We start from the raw sequence: 19714 nt of genomic DNA on the forward strand, positions 1-19714 counted from the left end.
ATTTTGTTGTGAGAACTCGGACCCCTCAGGCAAAATTACCAAGTGAATTAAGTTTTCCTTTGACTTTTACCCCTTCCTTACTCACACCATTGAGCTAAGCACTAGGGATTATAGGTTAGTAAGGCATAGGCCCTGTCCTCAAGGAACTAACAGTTTAGTGGGTGAGAAAGACAAGTTAATATGACAATGCAGATATGGCTGAAGAACTGCTTTGCTGAACATAAGTAGGGTGGGGTTGCTTTGGGAGCCCAGCACAAAACACCAGCCACCATTGGGAAAAGACTAGGAAGACTTTCCACCCAAACACCTTCTTTCTCCTCTGTCCTTTTGTCCCGCCTTCCTGTTCCCCACAAAGCCATCGCCCTATGACTTTCCTTCTGAGATAGAACCCCAAGCTTTAGATTGTTCCTTCTGCCCTCTTCCATCAGAACCTATCCATCTGACATTGCCTACCTAATTGCAAACTAATTCAAGCTAAGGCATTCATTGATTCATTAATTCTGAGTGATATTTGCATTCTGACTGGAGCTGTCCTTACACACTCTACCAATCTTTATTGAGCATATACCATGTAGGTTAATTTCAATCTTTTACCTAAAAGACTGGTGAGTGGAAGAACCAAGCCTTGAACCTCATTCTAGGCCAAGTATCCTTTTCTCAGAAATAGTTTCTTATTCCATTTCATCACAGTCTGTAGGCTCTGCCTAGCTTGGCAGCGCCTATAGCGAGATTTCACGTACAGCAATAGGACGGTGCTAAGGTTCTTCTACGTGGAGATGAGACATATACCAGAGAGAATGGAGAAGACTGCCATTGTGATACCCTAACTTGTATTAACTTGATTGACTGTCTCTTAGCTGAAAATGCTGGATGGATTCCATTCGGCTCCTTCATTTGCAAGACATTAAGGGCTCCTTACCCACCCTCTTCCTCAAGGACTTAACTTGTGCAAGCTGACTCCCAGAACATCAAAGAATGCAATTAACTGATAAGGTGGCAAGCTATGTCCACAGTGCCCAGGAATTTGCTCAGGTGATAGTACTCTAAAGCCCCCGCATTTGGGTCCGGAGCCCCCACACCTATCACCTTGCCATGAATTTAAAGCCCCTGCACCTGGAACTGTTTGTTTTCCTGTAACCATTTCTCTTTTCAACTTTTTTGCCGGTTTTACTTCTGTAAGATTGCTTCAGCTCAATTCCCCCTCCCCTCTCTAAACCAAAGTTTAAAAGAAAATCTAGCCCCTTCTTCAGGGCCAAGAGAATTTCGAGCGTTAGCCATCTCTGGGTCACCGGCTAATAAAGAACTCCCGAATTAGTCTCAAAGTGTGGCGTTTCTCTATAACTCACTTGGTTACAACACCATGGCACCATAGCTGCTCCTGGAGGTCCCAACCCCATGAGGGCACTGCTTAGTTCTCCAGCCACACTACCTGTCCACTAGAAAGGCAGCTGGAAGTCCCAGGAAAGGGCAGAGATTTCCTCCTACCACACCCCTCTCCACTCCCCACCCCAGGGCCACTGTTTTTGCCTGTTGATGCTATGGAAGGACAGGAGTGAGCTCCTGCTCCTGACAGGAAACTCTCCAGGAGCAGAAGCTATAACTTCCTCATCTTTGCATCATCAGCACCCAGCCCAGTGTCTGAGCCAAAGTAAACCCTCAGTTAATGTTTGGAGAAGGGGATGGAAAGGAAGGGAAGAGTGAGCTATTGAGACAATCGAAGATAGTTCTTCTCTTTGGCAATTCTAAAAGTACTTAGCTAAATTTATTCTAAAACGCTAGGTCTCTTCCACCTTCTGCTTCTCTCTGTTCCCTCCTTCAGACACAGCAATTAAACTCTTCATTCTGAGCAATCCAGTGTTAATAACCTAGGATGAGAGAAGGCAAGAGAAACCTCAGTGCCAACAGTGCACATCCCTTTTTGTGCATTTCTATGTCCCCTCACTTTCATCCCCTGCCATTTGCATCTCCAAAGGTCCCACCTGAGCGGGTTTCTCTGTGGCTTTAGCAGGCTGTGTGTATATTCATATTTTTTCCAACGTAGGTGTATGTGAGCTTGTTCTCAGAGCTCTATAGTTTCCATAGTTGTAAGAATAAAAGCATTTTTCTGACTGACCACTCCATCCCTGCCATGGTGCTTTACCTCATCTGGAAGGGTGTGCAGGACCCAGTCCATTACCAGAAAGGATACAATCTCATAGAGGGCAACTCTCAAACTCATATGGGATTCAGAGGGTAGTGCCAAAAACTTCTCACACTTCTTCTCAGACTACATTTCACTGGTACAGAGACCTCCTCCGATGGGTGCTTGAATGCCCCTTCTCTCTTGATCTCCCTTCCTCATTCCTTTTCTACTGCTCTGTCTCTTCACCCTCTCTACCTGACCACACCCCCTACATATACATCAGGTGCCATCTTGCCTCTATGCCATGTGGAAAGAAAGGCTTCTGACTCCAAGTGTGAGGGGCAAAGTAGATCATCACTTTCTTGAGAACGGAGCACCCGCTAGACAAATAATCTTCCTTTCTCTTGCTCATATTTTTTGCCTTATATAGTATTTTAATTTCTAGGCATTTCTAAACTAAAACCTTCCTTACCTGCCACAGCTGAAGCAGAAACAAAAGTAGTGAAGGGGATAAACAGCCAATCCCACCACCTTCCTCTGGGTAGTTGAGGGCAGAAACACTCACTTGAATCTTCTTGTATGAGTCCGTTTTCACACTACTGATAAAGACATACCCGAGACTGGGTAATTTATAAAGAAAAAGAGCTTTAATGGACTCAGTTCTACATGGCTGGGGAGACCTCACAATCATGGTGGAAGGTGAAAGGCACGTCTTACATGGCAGCAGCAAGAGAGAAGTGAGAGCCAAGTGAAAGGGGTTCCTCTTATCAAACCATCAGCTCTCATGAGACTTATTCACGACCATGAGAACAGTATGGGGGAAATCACCCCATGATTCAATTACCTCCCACTGGGTCCCTCCCACAACATGTGGGAATTATGGGAGCTACAATTCAAGATGAGATTTGGGTGGGAATACAGCCAAACCATATCCATTCTGTATATTCAGGTACCACAGTGCCTTGCACAAAGCAGGTGTTCAAAGGATATTTATTGGTGGAGACTTCCCAGTGTTCATCAGACTACAAAAAACAAATAGCCAATTCATTCAACTGCTTCCAGTTCGTTTGACAACTACCAAAGAATATTATGTATTTCTTATAGCCATTCCTAATTAAAACATTATGCAAAATTATCAAGGTAGGTAGAGATAGTTAGAAAACACATAAAAGACATATGTGTTTTCTAGAGGGAAGGAAAGAAGAAAGAAGACAATGCCTATGGGCCATGTTAAGCAGCAAGGAAATATTATGGATTATGCCCTGACACCATGACTCTATCAACAGATGTCCCTTCAGGTTAAATTTCAGGCAACTTTAAGGCTTGGCTCCTAAGCATTAAAAACAAGGTCTGTGTGCATCCCTGTGCATCCCGGCAGGGTTTTCTTTTGAGCTGCCTGTTTGCCCAAGTACCTCCCACTCTTTCCCTTCCCCACAAGCTGCTGCTCCACTCTATGTACACAAAAAAATGTTTGTCTTTTCCAAAGCTGGAGACACCAACCAATGTCTGTGAATTTCTTTGTGTAATAACATAATAATCAAATCACATTAACTCAGTGTCAAGGGAGACATGTGTTTTCAATTTTAAAACCCACAAGTGATTATTTATTCCCTAATACTTCATTTGTACATTTAGTGAGAGAAATAGGAAAGTCACACACATAGAATCGCTTCCAACCTTTGCTATGAAGTTATTTCTCTAGTTGTTTTCTAGTTATTTTACAAGTTGTCTTTCAATATTAGCATTACGGTATTTCTCACTCTCTTGTTCAATGATACCAAGTTTAATTTTCAGCCTTTACAACTTTATTGATTTTTAAACACTTGTATTTATGAATTACACAGTTAGAAAGAATAAGTAATGTCCTCTTATTGGTTTTGTTTTACTATACTTTTTATGTGGTAAATAAGTCATAATATGAGATCTACCATCTTAGCAAATGTTTAAGTGTATAGTACAGTCTTGTTAACTGTAAGTACAATGTTGTACAACAGACCTCTAGAACTTTTTCATCTTGCGTGACTGAAACTCCATACCCCTTGAACAGTGATTTCCCCATTTCCACTTCCCCAGCTGCTAGCAACCACCATTCTACTTTCTGCATCTATGAGTTTGGCTACTTTACTACACTTTTTTTTAAAGGACCAAAACTTAAAATCTTTTGGGTGCTGATACATCATTTTGGATTACTATACCCCAGAGAAAATAGGGTCCTGTGCTAGACTGCCTTATGTCTCCACTCTTTGCCCTTTCCTGTAAAGAGCAGGATATAATGAGCAGAGCATCATCTTCAAAGTCAGAAAGACCCAGGTTCCAATCCCTACTCTGTTACTTATCCATTGCATGACTTTGGGTAAATTATTAAACCTTTCCAAACTCATTTTTTCATTTGCAAGATGTACCTATTTTAATACTAACTTCACAATACCCAATTTTATGAAAATTTATTGGATCGCAAATGTAAATTACCTAGTAGGTACTCAATATTTTGGTTCCATCACCCCAGCTACAACCTCTAGTCTCGTATGGATTGAATACATGGAATAGGAGACCCAGTGTGTTTGTTCTAGATGAAATACATTAGATATGTCTTTGGGAACTGTTCAGACACTCACGCAGGTGAACGCTGCAGTAGTCATCTAAAACAATTCTTTCTTCTCTCTGAATTAGTTCAATGTGAAAATATATAACTTTCCATGGCCTGTTAATGTCTTAATGAAACCTGCTTCCTTAAGAGTGTCCTACACCAAGAGTACAGACATGATTAGTCCTAAGGTGCCACTAAAATCCATAGACAGCCATGGGCCCTAAGAGAGAAATCTCAATGCACAGGTAAATTTCTCGAGTTCTCTGAGGAACTAAGGATATTTACATTTAAAGAGTTATATTCCAACCACATATAAAAACCACATAATTAAATCACAGAATCCACTCCAGTGAAATATAATTCAAGCAGCCTTTGTAACCTATAAAGAAAAAGGAATTAGCTTCCAATGCATTCCCTTTCTAAAGAATAAAGCATAAAGGTTTTCTTTCTGGAAGTTTTTAGAGATCAAAGTTTCTATCTAGGCCTCTACCAATGGGTAAAGTTAGTACTAATCTACCATCTTTCTAAAGATGCACTAATAATCATTTAGGAAAATCCAACAAATTCAGAAAAGAAATAGAGGTTCAAGTTCTTCTATACAGGGGATCATCCCTGTTATCTGACGTGTTAGATGAATGAGTCTTGCCTGTTCTGGACAATTACTTCAATTCAACAATTACATGGTAGCACCTATCATGAGCCAGAAAATGTACTACAATAAACAGAACAGCAGCTTACACCTCAATAGTCATCTCATTCCTTCATTCCTTCTTTTGGTAAACACCTTTTCGGTAAGCCAGGCACCATAATAATAGATAAGACATAGTCCTAGCCTAACAGGGTTTACAGCAGTGTGCGGCATCTGTCGCACAGCAAGAGAGCTAAGTTACTGTGATACTAGGAGGAGAGCTGAATGCCTCTGACCAGGAGCCCAGGAGGAAATACTTGAGGTGGGCTGCCGAAGGACAGATGACATTTCAACAGGTGGGGAGAATATTCAATTGAGAAGGAATGTGGGAATCCAGATAGAAACAGAAAACTCTAGGGGACGTGGCATAAAAACAGCAAGAGCAGAGATCTGTTTATCTGCAGGGTACTTTTGGGAGATAAAAATGGAAAAGTAAGTTGGCCTCATATTGTGGAGGGCCACGAATGTCAGAATAAATAATATAAATCAAGGAGACATTGTGGGGTCCATTGAAGGACTTGGAGCAGGGGGCTGACATGTAGGAGTTGTGCCTGAGGAACAAATATGTCGGTGTAGGTGAGATAGATTGAAAGGGATGACTAAAGGCTTAACTCAGAGGGGTTAATCGAATATCCTGGGACAGGGAGTAAACTAGTAGAGAGGGTGAAAGGAGAGAAGCAGTTGTAGTACGTTACGGCACACATCTGGAACTTCTGCAGTCAAATTTGACAGTCCAAACATATCTCCCAGATAAAAGACCACACTTGCTTTAAATGTGTGCTGAGAACTAGAGAGTTAATGCAGCAGTTTTTAACCTCTGGAGACTTAGAATCAACTGAAAGTTTGATCACTTCAATTTGCTCACCACAAACTGTTGCCCTCAAAACTCTGGATTTGCTGTAACATTTCAAACTCTGAGAAGCGGAGGGTTCAATAAAACCACATTGAGCCTGGCACGTATTACTTCTTTAGGACTGAGGAAACTTGATCTGCTTCTTACTAATTCATTTAAATTTCATTCAAACTAGGATTTTGAAAAACCTTTCGATTGCCCAGAGAAGCCTTAAGAGCTTATTTTTAAAGCGTTTTCTCCCCTCCTTACAAAAAGGAAACAATAGTTTTCCAACCATCCCTGAACGCCGGATGTCAGAGATTCATAACCCATTCGTTGGGATGGAGTTTATAGTAGGCAAAAAAAAAAAAAAAAAAAAAAAAAATCAACTAAAAATGGCAGATTTTGCCAAAAATCCATGTGTTGCATGGTTAAGGAGACAAGCATTTGATCCTCTTGAACACCTACAAGCGATGCAGCAGGTGTGCAGACAGTCAGCTTGGAAGGAGCTCATTCTACTCCATGACTCAAACAGCCATGTTGGTTTTCCCTTCACTGTCAAGAACATAAAGGAAAAATGGCAATTGGAAAAAATAAGCATGTTAAAAAGGAGAGTGAGAGAAACAATTTCACTCTGTCTTAAAGACTTTCCTATTCCTCCCCCTCCTCCTCCTACTCAGTGGCAATGTTGAAACAAAACTCTTCTTCTAGTGACAGCCGTCAAGAAGTCGTGAGTATTTTTTGTACACAGAAGAGCTAATGACATAAGGCTTTAATACATTCTATTCAAGACCTGAGTTTCGAGAACTTAAAATAACTTTTGAGTTCCTTTAAGCTCAAACAGATTTCCCAACTTCAAATTAAATTTTAAGATGATGGTTTGTTTTATTTTGGTTTAAGTTTTTTTCTCCCTTTCTTACTTTTTTTTCCTCTTTTTGGTGGTTTTATTATTGTTGTACATGTTTTATTGTATGTGTTATTTGTTTTTTAATATTTACAGCTGATCTTTTCTATTAAAAACTAACCCTAGCAAATGCCCTAAATGTTAAGAAATTTAATTTTTTATCTTAATTAAATTGCTCAGAATTTCAAAGTCATTTATAATGACTTTGTCTTAAAAATAGGTCCACCCATGTGAGGAAATCTCCACACTTGATGACATTAAGGGCTGAATAATATATTTGGTTGTCATCAGTTTCTACCCATCATTATCTGACCACTGAGAATACACACAGTAAGAAATAAACAAATATGGCTTACGACCACTGGTGATTTCCAAAAGGCTGGGGGAGACATAGTATTTTATTTTAAAAAGGTTTTCTGGAAGCTCTTTTATGAATAAATGGAACTTTAATGTCTAGAGATGCTAAACTGTGAAAGGGGTGATTTGAATACTGAAGTCATTACAACCACGTCTAAGTTATGAAATTTGCTAAAAGCACATGAAAATGAATCAAAGTGTTTAATACATTGAAGGAAGCACTGGTCTCATCCAGAGAATGTCATCTTTAGCACCTCGTCAAAGTCCATACTGTAAGTTCTGGAAATGAGTCAATATTGTTTTCTACACACAACCTCTTTAAATAATTCTTTTAAATTTCTTAAAGCAGTCTATATAAAAATTATTTTTACAGGGTAACTGCATCTTAGGCTAGGTTACTTCAACCTTAAAATCCTCATGTATGCTTTCAGGAAAACTGTCATCCTAGACAACACTAACCTTCCAATTTTGCAGGGATCCTGAACTCTGAACTAGTAGAATATGTGAAAGAGTGAAAGAGCTGTGCTGTAAATCTGCTACTTCTGCTTCAGGACACTTAAAGTCAAACTAATTACCAGTTTCTCCTGTTTTTTAAAGCTGCATATTGAAAACAAGAATTTCACCCTGATTCCTCCAGAGCTCAGCATTCTTGAACTTAGATGAGAGCACACACATCAGGAAAGTAATTTAATTCCATCAACATGTATTTCACACCTATAACTTGCAGGACTTTGTGGAAATTCTAAGAAAATTTAACAGAAATCAGGTCTCCAAAACCTTACAGCCTAATAAGAAAGTCAGATATGTGAATAAGAGTGAACTTTGCAACCATACAAGGCACAATTGTTACAGCAAAAGTCAAAAAAAGCAAAGGACAAAGAGGGTGACTATAGTCAATAATAATTGTACATTGAAAAAATAACTAAAAGAGTATAATTGGATTCTTTGTAACAGAAAGGATAAATAGTTGCAGGAATGGATACCCGATTTTCCATGATGTCATATTACATATTGCATGCCGGTATCAAAACGTCTCATGTACCCCGTAAATATGTATATACCTACTATGTACCCACAAACATTAAAAATAAAACAATTATAAAAAGTGAAAATAAATAACAAAAAAAAAGCAAAAGACAGTGGCAGTGGCAAGAGGGCCTGGACCCTAGAACTCCATTTTGAGGTTGATTCAGAAAATGATTACAAAAACCAATATGTGTAAGTTTTAGCATCTTCCACTTAACAAATTGGCTTATTGTTCAAAAAGAGCATTTAACAATGATGTTTCTGTGAATGAAGAATTTATTCAAATTTTATCAGCAAATTTTTTACTGTTTCCATTATATGTAAGACTATTATACACTATATACGAGGGGTCACAAAGGTTGGTTAAATGGTTTCTGACTTTGGGGTGTAATAGTTGTTCACCAATAACTCTGTAGTACCAGACATATGAAAAATCCTGTAACAGTTGAATGCAGTGGTACATACTTGTAATCCCAGCTACTCTAGAGGCTGAGGAGGGAGGATTGTTTTTAGGGAAGGAGTTTGAGGTTGTAGTACACTATGATTGCACACCTGTGAATAGCCACCACACTCCAGTCTGGGCAGCATAGCAAGACTGTCACTTAAAAAAAAAATTCCTGTAAAAGGAAGATAAACAAAGACTATGAATAGTCACTAACCAAGCAAGAAATTTTATTAGAATAATTACTAGCTCAATAATTATCAAAGTAGGGCTTAATAACACATTATTAAGAGGTTCAGTTGGACTGATGCTCAAAAGTGCTAATATTAGGTTTATGTAGTTGGATCTCCATGGGTGCTTACAGTCAGCTCTGTTCACTTAAACACAAAGGCCTTCTTTGTTCTCAGTATCACCTGAGCTACTTCTGCACCAATTACTCACTCCTGGACTTCTGGAAACAGTTGACATAGACCTATTTCAGGGAACCAGGTATACAGTTGACAGAAACAGCCTCATAATATGGATATATTTACAGCTTTCTTAAATCTCAGGTATTTATTCTAGGTTTAAAGTTTCTCCTGGTACCAAAATTAATCAGCCCCTATACAGAGAATATTCCATAGAGAAGGTACTCAAAAATGAAAATAATTTTTATTAACATATTTTTGCATTTGAGCCAACCCCAACTTGTAAAATTTAAAAATTACTGTACTGGCAGTGCCAATACAAACTTTGTATTCCTAAAATTAGCACCAAAGTAATGCAAAAATGTGTTAATATGTAGATATTTGTGATATTTACAAAAGAAAAGTGAACAGAAATTGAATTTCCCAGTTCGGGTCAATGCTCACATAGCTTAGGCAATGAAACATTCTGGAACACCTTTTTATAACTATTCCAAATAAGAATTTGGAAACCATAAAACAATAAAATCCAAACAAAGGTGCATTAGGATAACTGTAAATGCCTTTAAGTAATGATTTGTAAAATTGTATAAGGGTCTTAAATAAACCTAGCATTTTATTACCAGGCACATTCTTAACATTCCCCAGATTTTTACAAGAGGAATTTAACTGAGCTATCTGTAACATTTAGCTTAGCTAATCATTTACGTTTCTACCCAGAAATACATATGAAATACATTATCATATCATATCAAATACATATCAATACATTATCAAAGTAAATATGGTAGCTATGCACTGGGAGTCCTTTTGGAAACAAATATATCAGATCTTTATCAAAAATTGATTAACACATTTAAATACTTCAAAAAGCAGGACCTTGTACTATTATACAGAGGGTGCTTTATTCAGATTGTTACATGAATTTTTTTCTCCCATCTTCAGCTTCTTATATCTTCGTTTTTCATTATCTCACTAAACACAAATTGCTCCCTAAATGACACTCTATTGATAAGTTATTAATGTTAGTTTAAATAAACTTATTTTTCTTGGATTGTTGCATGTTCTTCCCCTTTAGAAAGCTACGTTGAGGATTTTTTTTTTCCAGTTAGCTTTATGTATGTCCTCAAATAAGAAAATTAAGTGCTATTGTTTTCACAAATGGCTATGTAGCATTGCTTCTGAATCATTTGCTTGTTAATTAAAGGATAACCCAGATAGAAGTTAAATGGAGTAGTCATGGCCTGCCTTGATATTTTAGAAAATATTGGCCACCAGTTAACACTGCAACTTGTCAGATATCTACCTGCCCAACTGAGACGGTAGGTTTGAAAGTATACAAATAAAGAATATACATCATGATGACCAATTCATTCAAAAACTTTGAACAATTTTATGGGGAAAGACATTGTATGCTACATTTTTTAACCTACAAGGCATCATAAAAAATTAACTATGAAAAGATTTGTTGGCTGGCTTTATTTAATTACTGGGTTTTTTTTAACGCCATCTGAGCTTATGTTTCAAAGACTGGCCCAGTATGGTAGCTCATGCTTATAATCCCAGCATTTATAGTAGGCCTAGGCAGGAGGATCACTTAAGCCCAGGATCACCAGCCCTGGCAACACAGTGATACCCCCATCTCTATTCTATTTTTTTAATTTGAAAAAAAAAAAAAAAAATGCAAGACAGGCCAGACTAGAGTGAGAGGAATGAGGCACTAGCCTTACTTAAAATTTAGGGGAATACCAAATAACACAGTGATCAAGATGTATCATATCTTAATGCAATCTTTTTAAAAATCAAAATTAAAACCAAAAACAGTCATGAGAAACAATATAACAAAAATGTAAACAAAGATCCAGAGAGGTCCGCATTCTGTCATGTTGCCGAACTAATATTACTATTATTCGTTTGACTCTAGGTGAAAGAAATAGGTAAGGAATCTTGCTGTTTTCTTCTTCGTTATAAACATAAAAACAGATCTAAACTTAATATCTCCAGCTCATGGCATCATTAGTTTAGTGATATTTTAGTCAAAATTAGTGAATAGTAACCATTATTTCCTACCATCTACACTTACAATATGTCACTTAATTTCAATGTCATTATCTTAACTATGAATCTTCCTAAAGTACTACACTACTTGGAAAACTAAAGGGAAGTTTAAGAAGTAATCCATTTCAATTTGCTATGTTTGTGGCATATTTCCATCATTCAGGGTTATTTTACTTGCTTCTGAGTTTATTATATAAATACAGATATACCCCCAGCTACATAAGACATTTTCTTTTAGTATTTTGGGATGGGGGAATTTTTCTAGAATATGAAAAAAAGGAAAAGATCATCTATAGATATTTTCTTTTAGATTTTCCTTATACATAACATAGGAATAATTTATTTATTGAATAATTGATTTCATTCTATATAGAGCTATCACTACATTTCTTTACTTTCTTATGTAGCAAAACTCCTTAAAAGAGTGGTCTACACTTGATATTGTTTCAAACTTCTTCACATTGTTTCTCTTCTTAAACTTTTTATCATAAAATAACTTCAATATATCAAAAATCTGCAAGAATACTCATATACTCTTTCTCCATATGCACCATTTGTTATATTTTGCAATCTTTGCCTTGCTGCGATACATTTTTTTCTTAACACTTTATTGTACATATGCCACTTTATCACCAAATATTTCAGCATGTATTTTCTAACAATGAAAGCATTCTTTTGTAACCACAATTCAATTATCATTCAAATAATATGTTTGGGGTATTTCTGGGCAATCACTGTGATGTCAACACTCAAGTTTTAAAAGGCATATGTGAAATGAGTATTAAAATATTTATAAATATGAATGTCTCATGCATAAATCCGTATCCAAAATTATCCTAATAATGTCATTTATGAAATTTTTTTCTGATACAGAATCCAGTTAAGGGTCATGCATTGCATTTAGTGCACTGTCTCTTGTATTCTTTATTATGAAACAATACCTAAAGCTGTCTTTGTCTTTCATGTTATCGACATTTTTTAAGAGCGCACAGGCTGATTGTTTTGTGGAGTGTCCTTCAACAATTTTGTCTAATGTTTCCTCTTTATTAGAATCAGATGTGCATTTGGGGCAGGAACACAATATGTGTGAGGTTGTATCCTCAGTGCATTACATTAGGAAGAGCATGATGTCAGTTTCTGGTGGCATTAACTTGGATTACTTAGGGAAGATGATGCCCCCTCTACATTTTTCCACTAAAAAACTACCCATGTTTTTCTTCTCCAATATTAATAAGTCTTCTGTGGGTAAATGCTTTGATATTGGGTAATTACCCCATTGCTTTTTAAACTTTTCACTTAATAATTTTAGTATCCGTTAATGATTCTGGCCTGAATCAGTCATTACCATATTGGCTGCAAAACGGTAATTTTCCAACTATTATTTCTTCTACATTTATCAGTTGGCACATTCTACAAAGAAGAGATTTCACTTCTCCTTATTTACTTACTTATCTTATCACCAGTATGAACTCATTGGTTCTTTCTTCAGCCAATGGTTTATAATCCATTCTTTTGTTATTCATTTTGAGGCTCAGATTTCCCATATTTTCTCAGACCCCTTGATGTTGTCACTTCTGTCATTTTTAAATGATTCCATCATTTTTTTAGTTCCCTCTTATTTTCTAGTATAACAAGATGCTACAGTTCATCTGGTACATTTTCCATCCCTGCCCTAGAACTGGCCATTTCACCAAGATAAATCTGGTCCCTCTTAGCAAAAAGTCATATTTTAAAACCACAGTCTGGGTGCTAGGTGTGCTCATTGCTACCAGAGTGTTGCTGCTTCTAGGCACACAATAAAATGTGCTCAGGTACTGTGCATAGTTCATGGCCAACTCTCAGTCTTCAAGGTACCTGACCCATTAGCAGCATTTAATTTTGATGATCACATCTTCCTACTGGCAATACAATCTTCATGAAGCTTCTAGGAAATGATGTTCTGTTGGCTTTTCTCTGTCCTCATGGGATACTCCTTCCCAGTCCTCTTTAATTTGCCCTACTTTTCTCTAAACCCATCTAAAGTCAAGGTAGAGTCTAGAATTCAGACTTTGATCCTTTTCTTGTCCATATCTATCCTTACTCCCTAGGTAATCTCATCTGACAACTCTCAAGTTTTTATCTCAAGTCCAGTCTTCTCCCTCAAGCTCTGGATTTTATATCCATTTATTTCTACTTAGCATCCTCACTTGCATCTCTGATAGATGTCTAGATACAACATGTGTAAAATCGAACCACTCCAGACCTGGTCCACCTATAGCTTGCCCTTGAATTATGCCTTTGCATGCATAATGCAGTGAATTTGGTCACTCACTGCCATCAGGGAGCACCATTGTTTCCTCTGCCTCTGCCATCTGTTGTGATTTTTGAGTTCCATAGAGGAAAGGGGGAAATAGGGGAAGGCAGGACAGAAGCCAAAATTACTTTACATATGAGCCGTACATTTCCTACTAGACTGTTAAATTGACTCTACATTCAAAATTGGCAGCAGACGTCACTAATGTGGCCCTAGAGTGAGTCATATAATTTCAGCTGAGATAAGAAATATCTTGACAGACATTCAAATAATGTGTTTGGGGTATTTCTGGACAATCACTGTGATGTCAACACTCAAGTTTTGAAAGGCACATGTGAAATGAGTATTAAAATATCTCTACTGGTAAGATTAGATTTTTATGGCAACCAGTAAGAGAGAATACCATTAGAAAGTAAACACTCTCTGCTTCTTGTCAGGGGCATCCAGGTTACTTTTTGTGCTAAGATTATTGGTTCCTTTGCCAGTGATGTTCCTGGGATATTAGGAACCATTTCCTCACATGTAAACTGGTATATTCACAACCCTTCTAATTCAGGTGGAAAACATCATACAAGTGAGAGTGTGGGATGAGAACTTGGTCTAAATGTTTGAGTCTCAGTTCCACTATAGCAGAAAAAGAATAACTGCTCATTTCAAATGCATGCAGAACTGTGTGAATTTCACTTAGCATACCAGCATCATTAATAAGAAAATGAAATTCTTAATTCATATATTTCATGGTCTTCCAAAATTACTTTCTGAAACACCTTGACATTTTAGTAAATGTAATGCATAAGAAATATAGTTAGGTCGGGTGCAGTGACTCTCTTCTATAATCCCAGCACTTTGGGAGGCCAAGGTGGGCGAATAGCTTGAGCTCAGGAGTTCAAGACGAGCCTGGGCAACATGGCGAAAACTTATCTCTACAAAAAATGTAAAAATTAGCTAGGCATGGTGGTACATGCCTGTAGTCCCATCTACTCGGGAGGCTAAGGTGGGAGGATCGCTTGAGCCCAGGAGTCAGAGGTTGAAGTGAGCCAAGATTGCACCATGCACTCCAAACTGGATGACAGTTGTGAGACCCTGACTCAAAAAATAAGTAAAAAATTTAAAAAATATATCAGGTGTGTTCATGAAGCATTTCAAATGTAGAATTCAATAGACTATATTTTTAAAAGTATAGAAAGCATCCTCTAAATTTATCTCCTTTTAATACATTATATTTTTGCAGAGTGGAGAAAGTTGGCTCTCTTTTAAATATATAAATTTCTTGACCTGATGACTTTCCACAGATACAACATACTCAGGGGAGATTGGCACCAAGAAAAAGGTGAAAAGACTATTAAGCTTTCAAAGATACTTCCATGCATCAAGGCTGCTTCGTGGAATTATACCACAAGCCCCTCTCCACCTGCTGGATGAAGACTACCTTGGACAAGCAAGGGTAAGCTGACTGCCCCTGTCTCCTCACAGCAGGCCAGTGGCCAAAAACAGTATGTGCCTCAGCCGATAGCACTGGTGTTGGAGTCCTACTCTGCCTCTTGAGGAGCTCTGTGACCCTGAGCTCATTATTCCATACATCTGGACTTATTCCTCTAATAGCAAATGAAGTTAACAGAAACATCCCGCTTATGAGGTGCATGAAGTAAACCATGTTTATATGCTTAATATACCCATGCCTAACTAGCCATTTTCATTTTTATAAAGGTACGAAATATATTTGCATGATACTAAGTAAAGCAAAATTTTGGACTGGCAGATTACTAATGAAGGAATAACTAAAGTTTTTAATTTATTAAATTAGCTCATTGTAATAGCTACACTAAAAATAACCCAGTCATTATCAACTCTTAATTCTACTTTAGGCTGTTGATGCACTGCATTTTCCTTTTCATAATTTTTAATTCATTTGAATAAATCTTAATAATCTACAATTACTTTTGTAATACATTGATCTGACTGAGGGTGGAAATTAGTGTGTGACAATCTGCAAAAAGTGTTCAGGTTATGTCTACGCCAAACTGCCAAAGGAATTTAAATTTCAGCAATAAATGCCCCAGTTTAAACAGAAGTCAAAGATAGCTTTTATAGCTTGCATGCTAAGTGATATTATACTATTTATATACTATTATGAAATATATACCACTGGCAAAGCACAGTGCCTCATGCCTGTAAATCCCAGTACTTTGAGAGGGCGAGGCAGGAGGATTGCTTAAGCTCGGGAGGTTAAGGCTTCAGTGAGGTATGATGATGCTACTGTACTCCAGCCTGGGGGACAGAGTGAAACCAGGTCTCAAAAAGAAAGAAAAAGAAAGAAAAGAAAGAAAAAGAAAAGAAAAGAAAGAAAGAAGGAAGGAAGGAAAAAAGAAAAGAAAAGGAAAAGGAAAAGAGAGAGAGGAGGAAGGGAGGGAGGAAAAGAGGAAGGAAGGAAGGAAGGAAGGAAGGAAGGAAGGAAGGAAGGAAGGAAGGAAGGAAGGAAGGAAGGAAGGAAGGAAGGAAGGAAGGCAGGCAGGCAACTAATATATGCCATTAGAAAATGAACAGCAAGTAATGTCAAAAGAGCTAATTCCCAATATTAGGCCTCCAAAAGGATAAAAAAATCATTCCTAACAACTTAAGATCTGATATTGGGCAATTTTTGAATGTTTGCTTGTTTGTTTGCTTATGAGAGAACAAGTCTAAGCTTCCCCAGCCCTGGAATATCACTGACAGAGCACTCTTGGTGGTGTCTCTCCTCTAAGCAGCCACCTTTCAAGAAAGGTGGTGTGAGATGTGGAAAGGACAGAGGGCTGGAAGTCCAGCTATCAGAGGCCAAGTCCTGGGGCTGCCTTCAATATTGTGTGAGTTAGGTAAAAGTCTCACACAATCTAAACCTCAAAAATAACCTAATATCTCTTCATTTTTCTGATGTGTTGTGAGGGTATTTTTGTGTCACGCCAGGGCATCTGGATTTTATTGTAGGACATAGGAAAAACATTCAATTGTACTAGATGATATTCTGCGAGGATTTTCAACTTTTTAATTGTTTAATCCACTGTAGCTCAAAGTACATGTTTGAGTCTCCAATGTGATTCATTTGCGTGCTGTTTGTTGTTTGCCTTTTCAGCATATGCTCTCCAAAGTGGGAATGTGGGATTTTGACATTTTCTTGTTTGATCGCTTGACAAATGGTAAGTTACCCAAAAGAATTCTCACTAAAATATATACCATAAAATGGGATTAATTTCATGAAAAACAAAATTTATTTTTAAACATTGCTATTCGTTTTTCCTTCTTTCCCCAATTTCATACATCTACAGCTACTGAAGAAGGACCTGGGTAAGGGAAAATCAACTCAAATGAAGAATAAGGACTGAATTTGACCTTAGAATCTTAAGACAGTTTCCTTGTGACCTTGATCATCCCAAAGGAATTTAGAAACCACAGATTAGATTCTTTTCTTGTGGAATATTTTGGCCACATCCAAAAGTAGGGAGTTCATTGTTAGTTGATGAAAACTAGAAACAAAAGTATATCTGATCAGCCCTGACTTTTACAGGGCAAGGTGCTTGTGCAGTTTTATTAAGTGAGCTAAGTCTGCCCTGTTGCGGGTATTGCTCAAATATGTTTGACATCATCAGAAGAAAACAATTGCTGAGGAAAGACTATAAAAGCTTAGGCTGCAGCCAAAGGGAAAAGTAAACATCCTCATTGGTGTCACTTCTTAAGTTTTTGTACCTATAAAGACCTTCCTTAAGAAAATAATAAAAAATCTATTATATTTTTATCTGGCCATTAAACAAAGGCTGATGACTTTAAGGGCCAATGAAAGACACCACATTTAATGCTGATGTTGATAGGCCTCATCATTTGCTAGACTTGTGCTTTAAGTCATTATATATGGTTTTCTCATCATTCTATTACTTGGCAAACAATATGCAGTTGAGAGAAATATAGCCTAAGACCATGAAATGGACCTTTACACTGTGGAAAGCAAACTAGATCACTAAGAGATGAATCCCATAATTTTGCATGTCATTTGGCTCAAAACAACTGAGAAATGGGTACTGTTACCTGTGAACAAAAGAACTTGTTAAATGGTGTTTGTTTGAAAGAGAATATAATCATGACTCTCATAGACATATGAAATGACCACATGTCAGAGATTTTCAACTCAATTAGAGATCCAGTAAGATGCTACAACTGGTTTAAAGGAGAAGTCAAAGAGCCTCACGTGTATACGAAGTATATACCACACATATCTAAGAAATGCTGAAATTGATTTATAAGTAGGTACAAAATCGAGAGGGGGAAATAAATTGTATTTCCACCTAACTGATTTCATTTCCCATATGTTTTCTTCCAGAGTTTCAGGTCTTATGTATAAGTCTTAAATTCATTTAGTGTTGATTTTTGTATACAGTGAAAGATGAGGGTCTAATTTCATTCTTCTGCATGTGGATATCCAGCTTTCCCAGCACTATTTATTGAAGAGACTGTCCTTTCCCCAATGTGTTTTTGGTGCCTTTGTCAAACATTAGTTGGCTGCAGAAGCATGAATTTATTTCTGGGTTCTCTGTTCTGTTCCATTGGCTTCATTGTCTGTGCTTTTAAAATTCAAAATCATTATTCCTAAATAAACAATATTTCTTGAATGCTTACAAGTCATTACAGCTTCAATTTTGCATCTCTGCTGACTTGAATTCTAAAATAGCTCATAGTCAGATCTCCTCTTGAGTGATTTTCCATAGGAAGAAGAATAGGCTATGATTATTAAGCAATATGGTAGTTTAGATACACCTGTAAATGGAATCGTCAACTGGAAGTGACTTATGGAATATTTCAAGTGGCCATAAGCTGTGTCTTTAAAAAAATACACATGTACACGTGTGTGTGTGTGTGTGTGTGTGTGTGTGTATGTATCCCCGACACCCCAATAGGCAGATTCCTTCTAACTCTTAATGTCTTCATTGCCTTTGGTGAAGGGAGAAGGTCTGAGCTAATTTTACTTGTACAATAAGAAAAAACCTAGGATCAGATCATAGTAATAATATGTTCTATACTTGAATAATTTCACATCTAAAGGGAAAAAAATTCTATCAAAGAAACTTTATTACAGAGATTTTGGATCTTATTGTCAATCTTGATATTTTAGTGATGGTCAAAATGAGTTAAAGTAAGTGACTGTTTTCCTACAGGAAACAGCCTGGTAACACTGCTGTGCCACCTCTTCAATTCCCATGGACTTATTCACCATTTCAAGTTAGATATGGTGACCTTACACCGATTTTTAGGTAAGTCCTTGTTTTCACATTTCTAGCCCCATTCTCTTGAATAATGGCAATGCATAATACTCTTTAATATAAAGTGGTAAGAACCATAGGATGATAGATGAAGACCTCCAATTAATCTTAAATGATCTCATCTTACTTTTAAAATATGGCTTGTTCATCCTAAATCATTTAAAAAGTGTTTGATCACAAACAACTTGGGGGTTAGGGGTGCTGATCCCCTGTGTAGTCAAAAATCTGTATATAGCTTTTGACTGGAAGCCTTACCAATAACCAACAGTTAATTAATACATACTTTGTTCTATGTATTATTTACTGTATTCTTACAATAAGTAAGATAGAGAAAAGAAAACGTTATTTTAAAAATTACGGAGAATCCCAGCACTTTGGGAGGAGAGCAGATCATAAGGTCAGGAGTTCGAGACCAGCCTGGCCAGCATAGTGACACCGTCTCTACTAAAAATACAAAAAAAAAAAATTTAGCCAGGCTCAGTGGCAGGTGCCTGTAATCCCAGCTACTTGGGAGGCTGAGGCAGGGAGAATCGCTTGAACCCGGGAGGTGGAGGTTGCAGTGAGCTGAGATCATGCCACTGCACTCCAGCCTGGGCGACAGAGCAAGACTCTGTCTTAAAAATAAATAAATAAATAAATAACAAGGAAGAGAAAATGTATTTACTATTCATCAAGTGGATGTGGATCATCATAAAGCTCTTCATCCTCATCATCTTCAC

At 37.3% G+C, this 19714-nt stretch overlaps 1 protein-coding gene across 3 annotated transcripts in view; it reads left to right on the forward strand.

The window, feature by feature from the left end:
• Window positions 1–19714, forward strand: part of PDE7B (phosphodiesterase 7B) — a 332402-nt gene that overhangs the window by 269342 nt on the left and 43346 nt on the right. For all 3 annotated transcript variants that reach the window (XM_008006932.3, XM_008006931.3, XM_008006930.3), the window contains 3 exons: window positions 15006–15157; window positions 16820–16883; window positions 18891–18986. In XM_008006932.3, coding sequence (XP_008005123.2) covers window positions 15006–15157; window positions 16820–16883; window positions 18891–18986 — 312 coding nt within the window. The remainder of the gene's footprint in view (window positions 1–15005; window positions 15158–16819; window positions 16884–18890; window positions 18987–19714) is intronic.

Source organism: Chlorocebus sabaeus, chromosome 13 (genome assembly GCF_047675955.1).
Source record: "Chlorocebus sabaeus isolate Y175 chromosome 13, mChlSab1.0.hap1, whole genome shotgun sequence".
Taxonomy (NCBI): domain Eukaryota; kingdom Metazoa; phylum Chordata; class Mammalia; order Primates; family Cercopithecidae; genus Chlorocebus; species Chlorocebus sabaeus.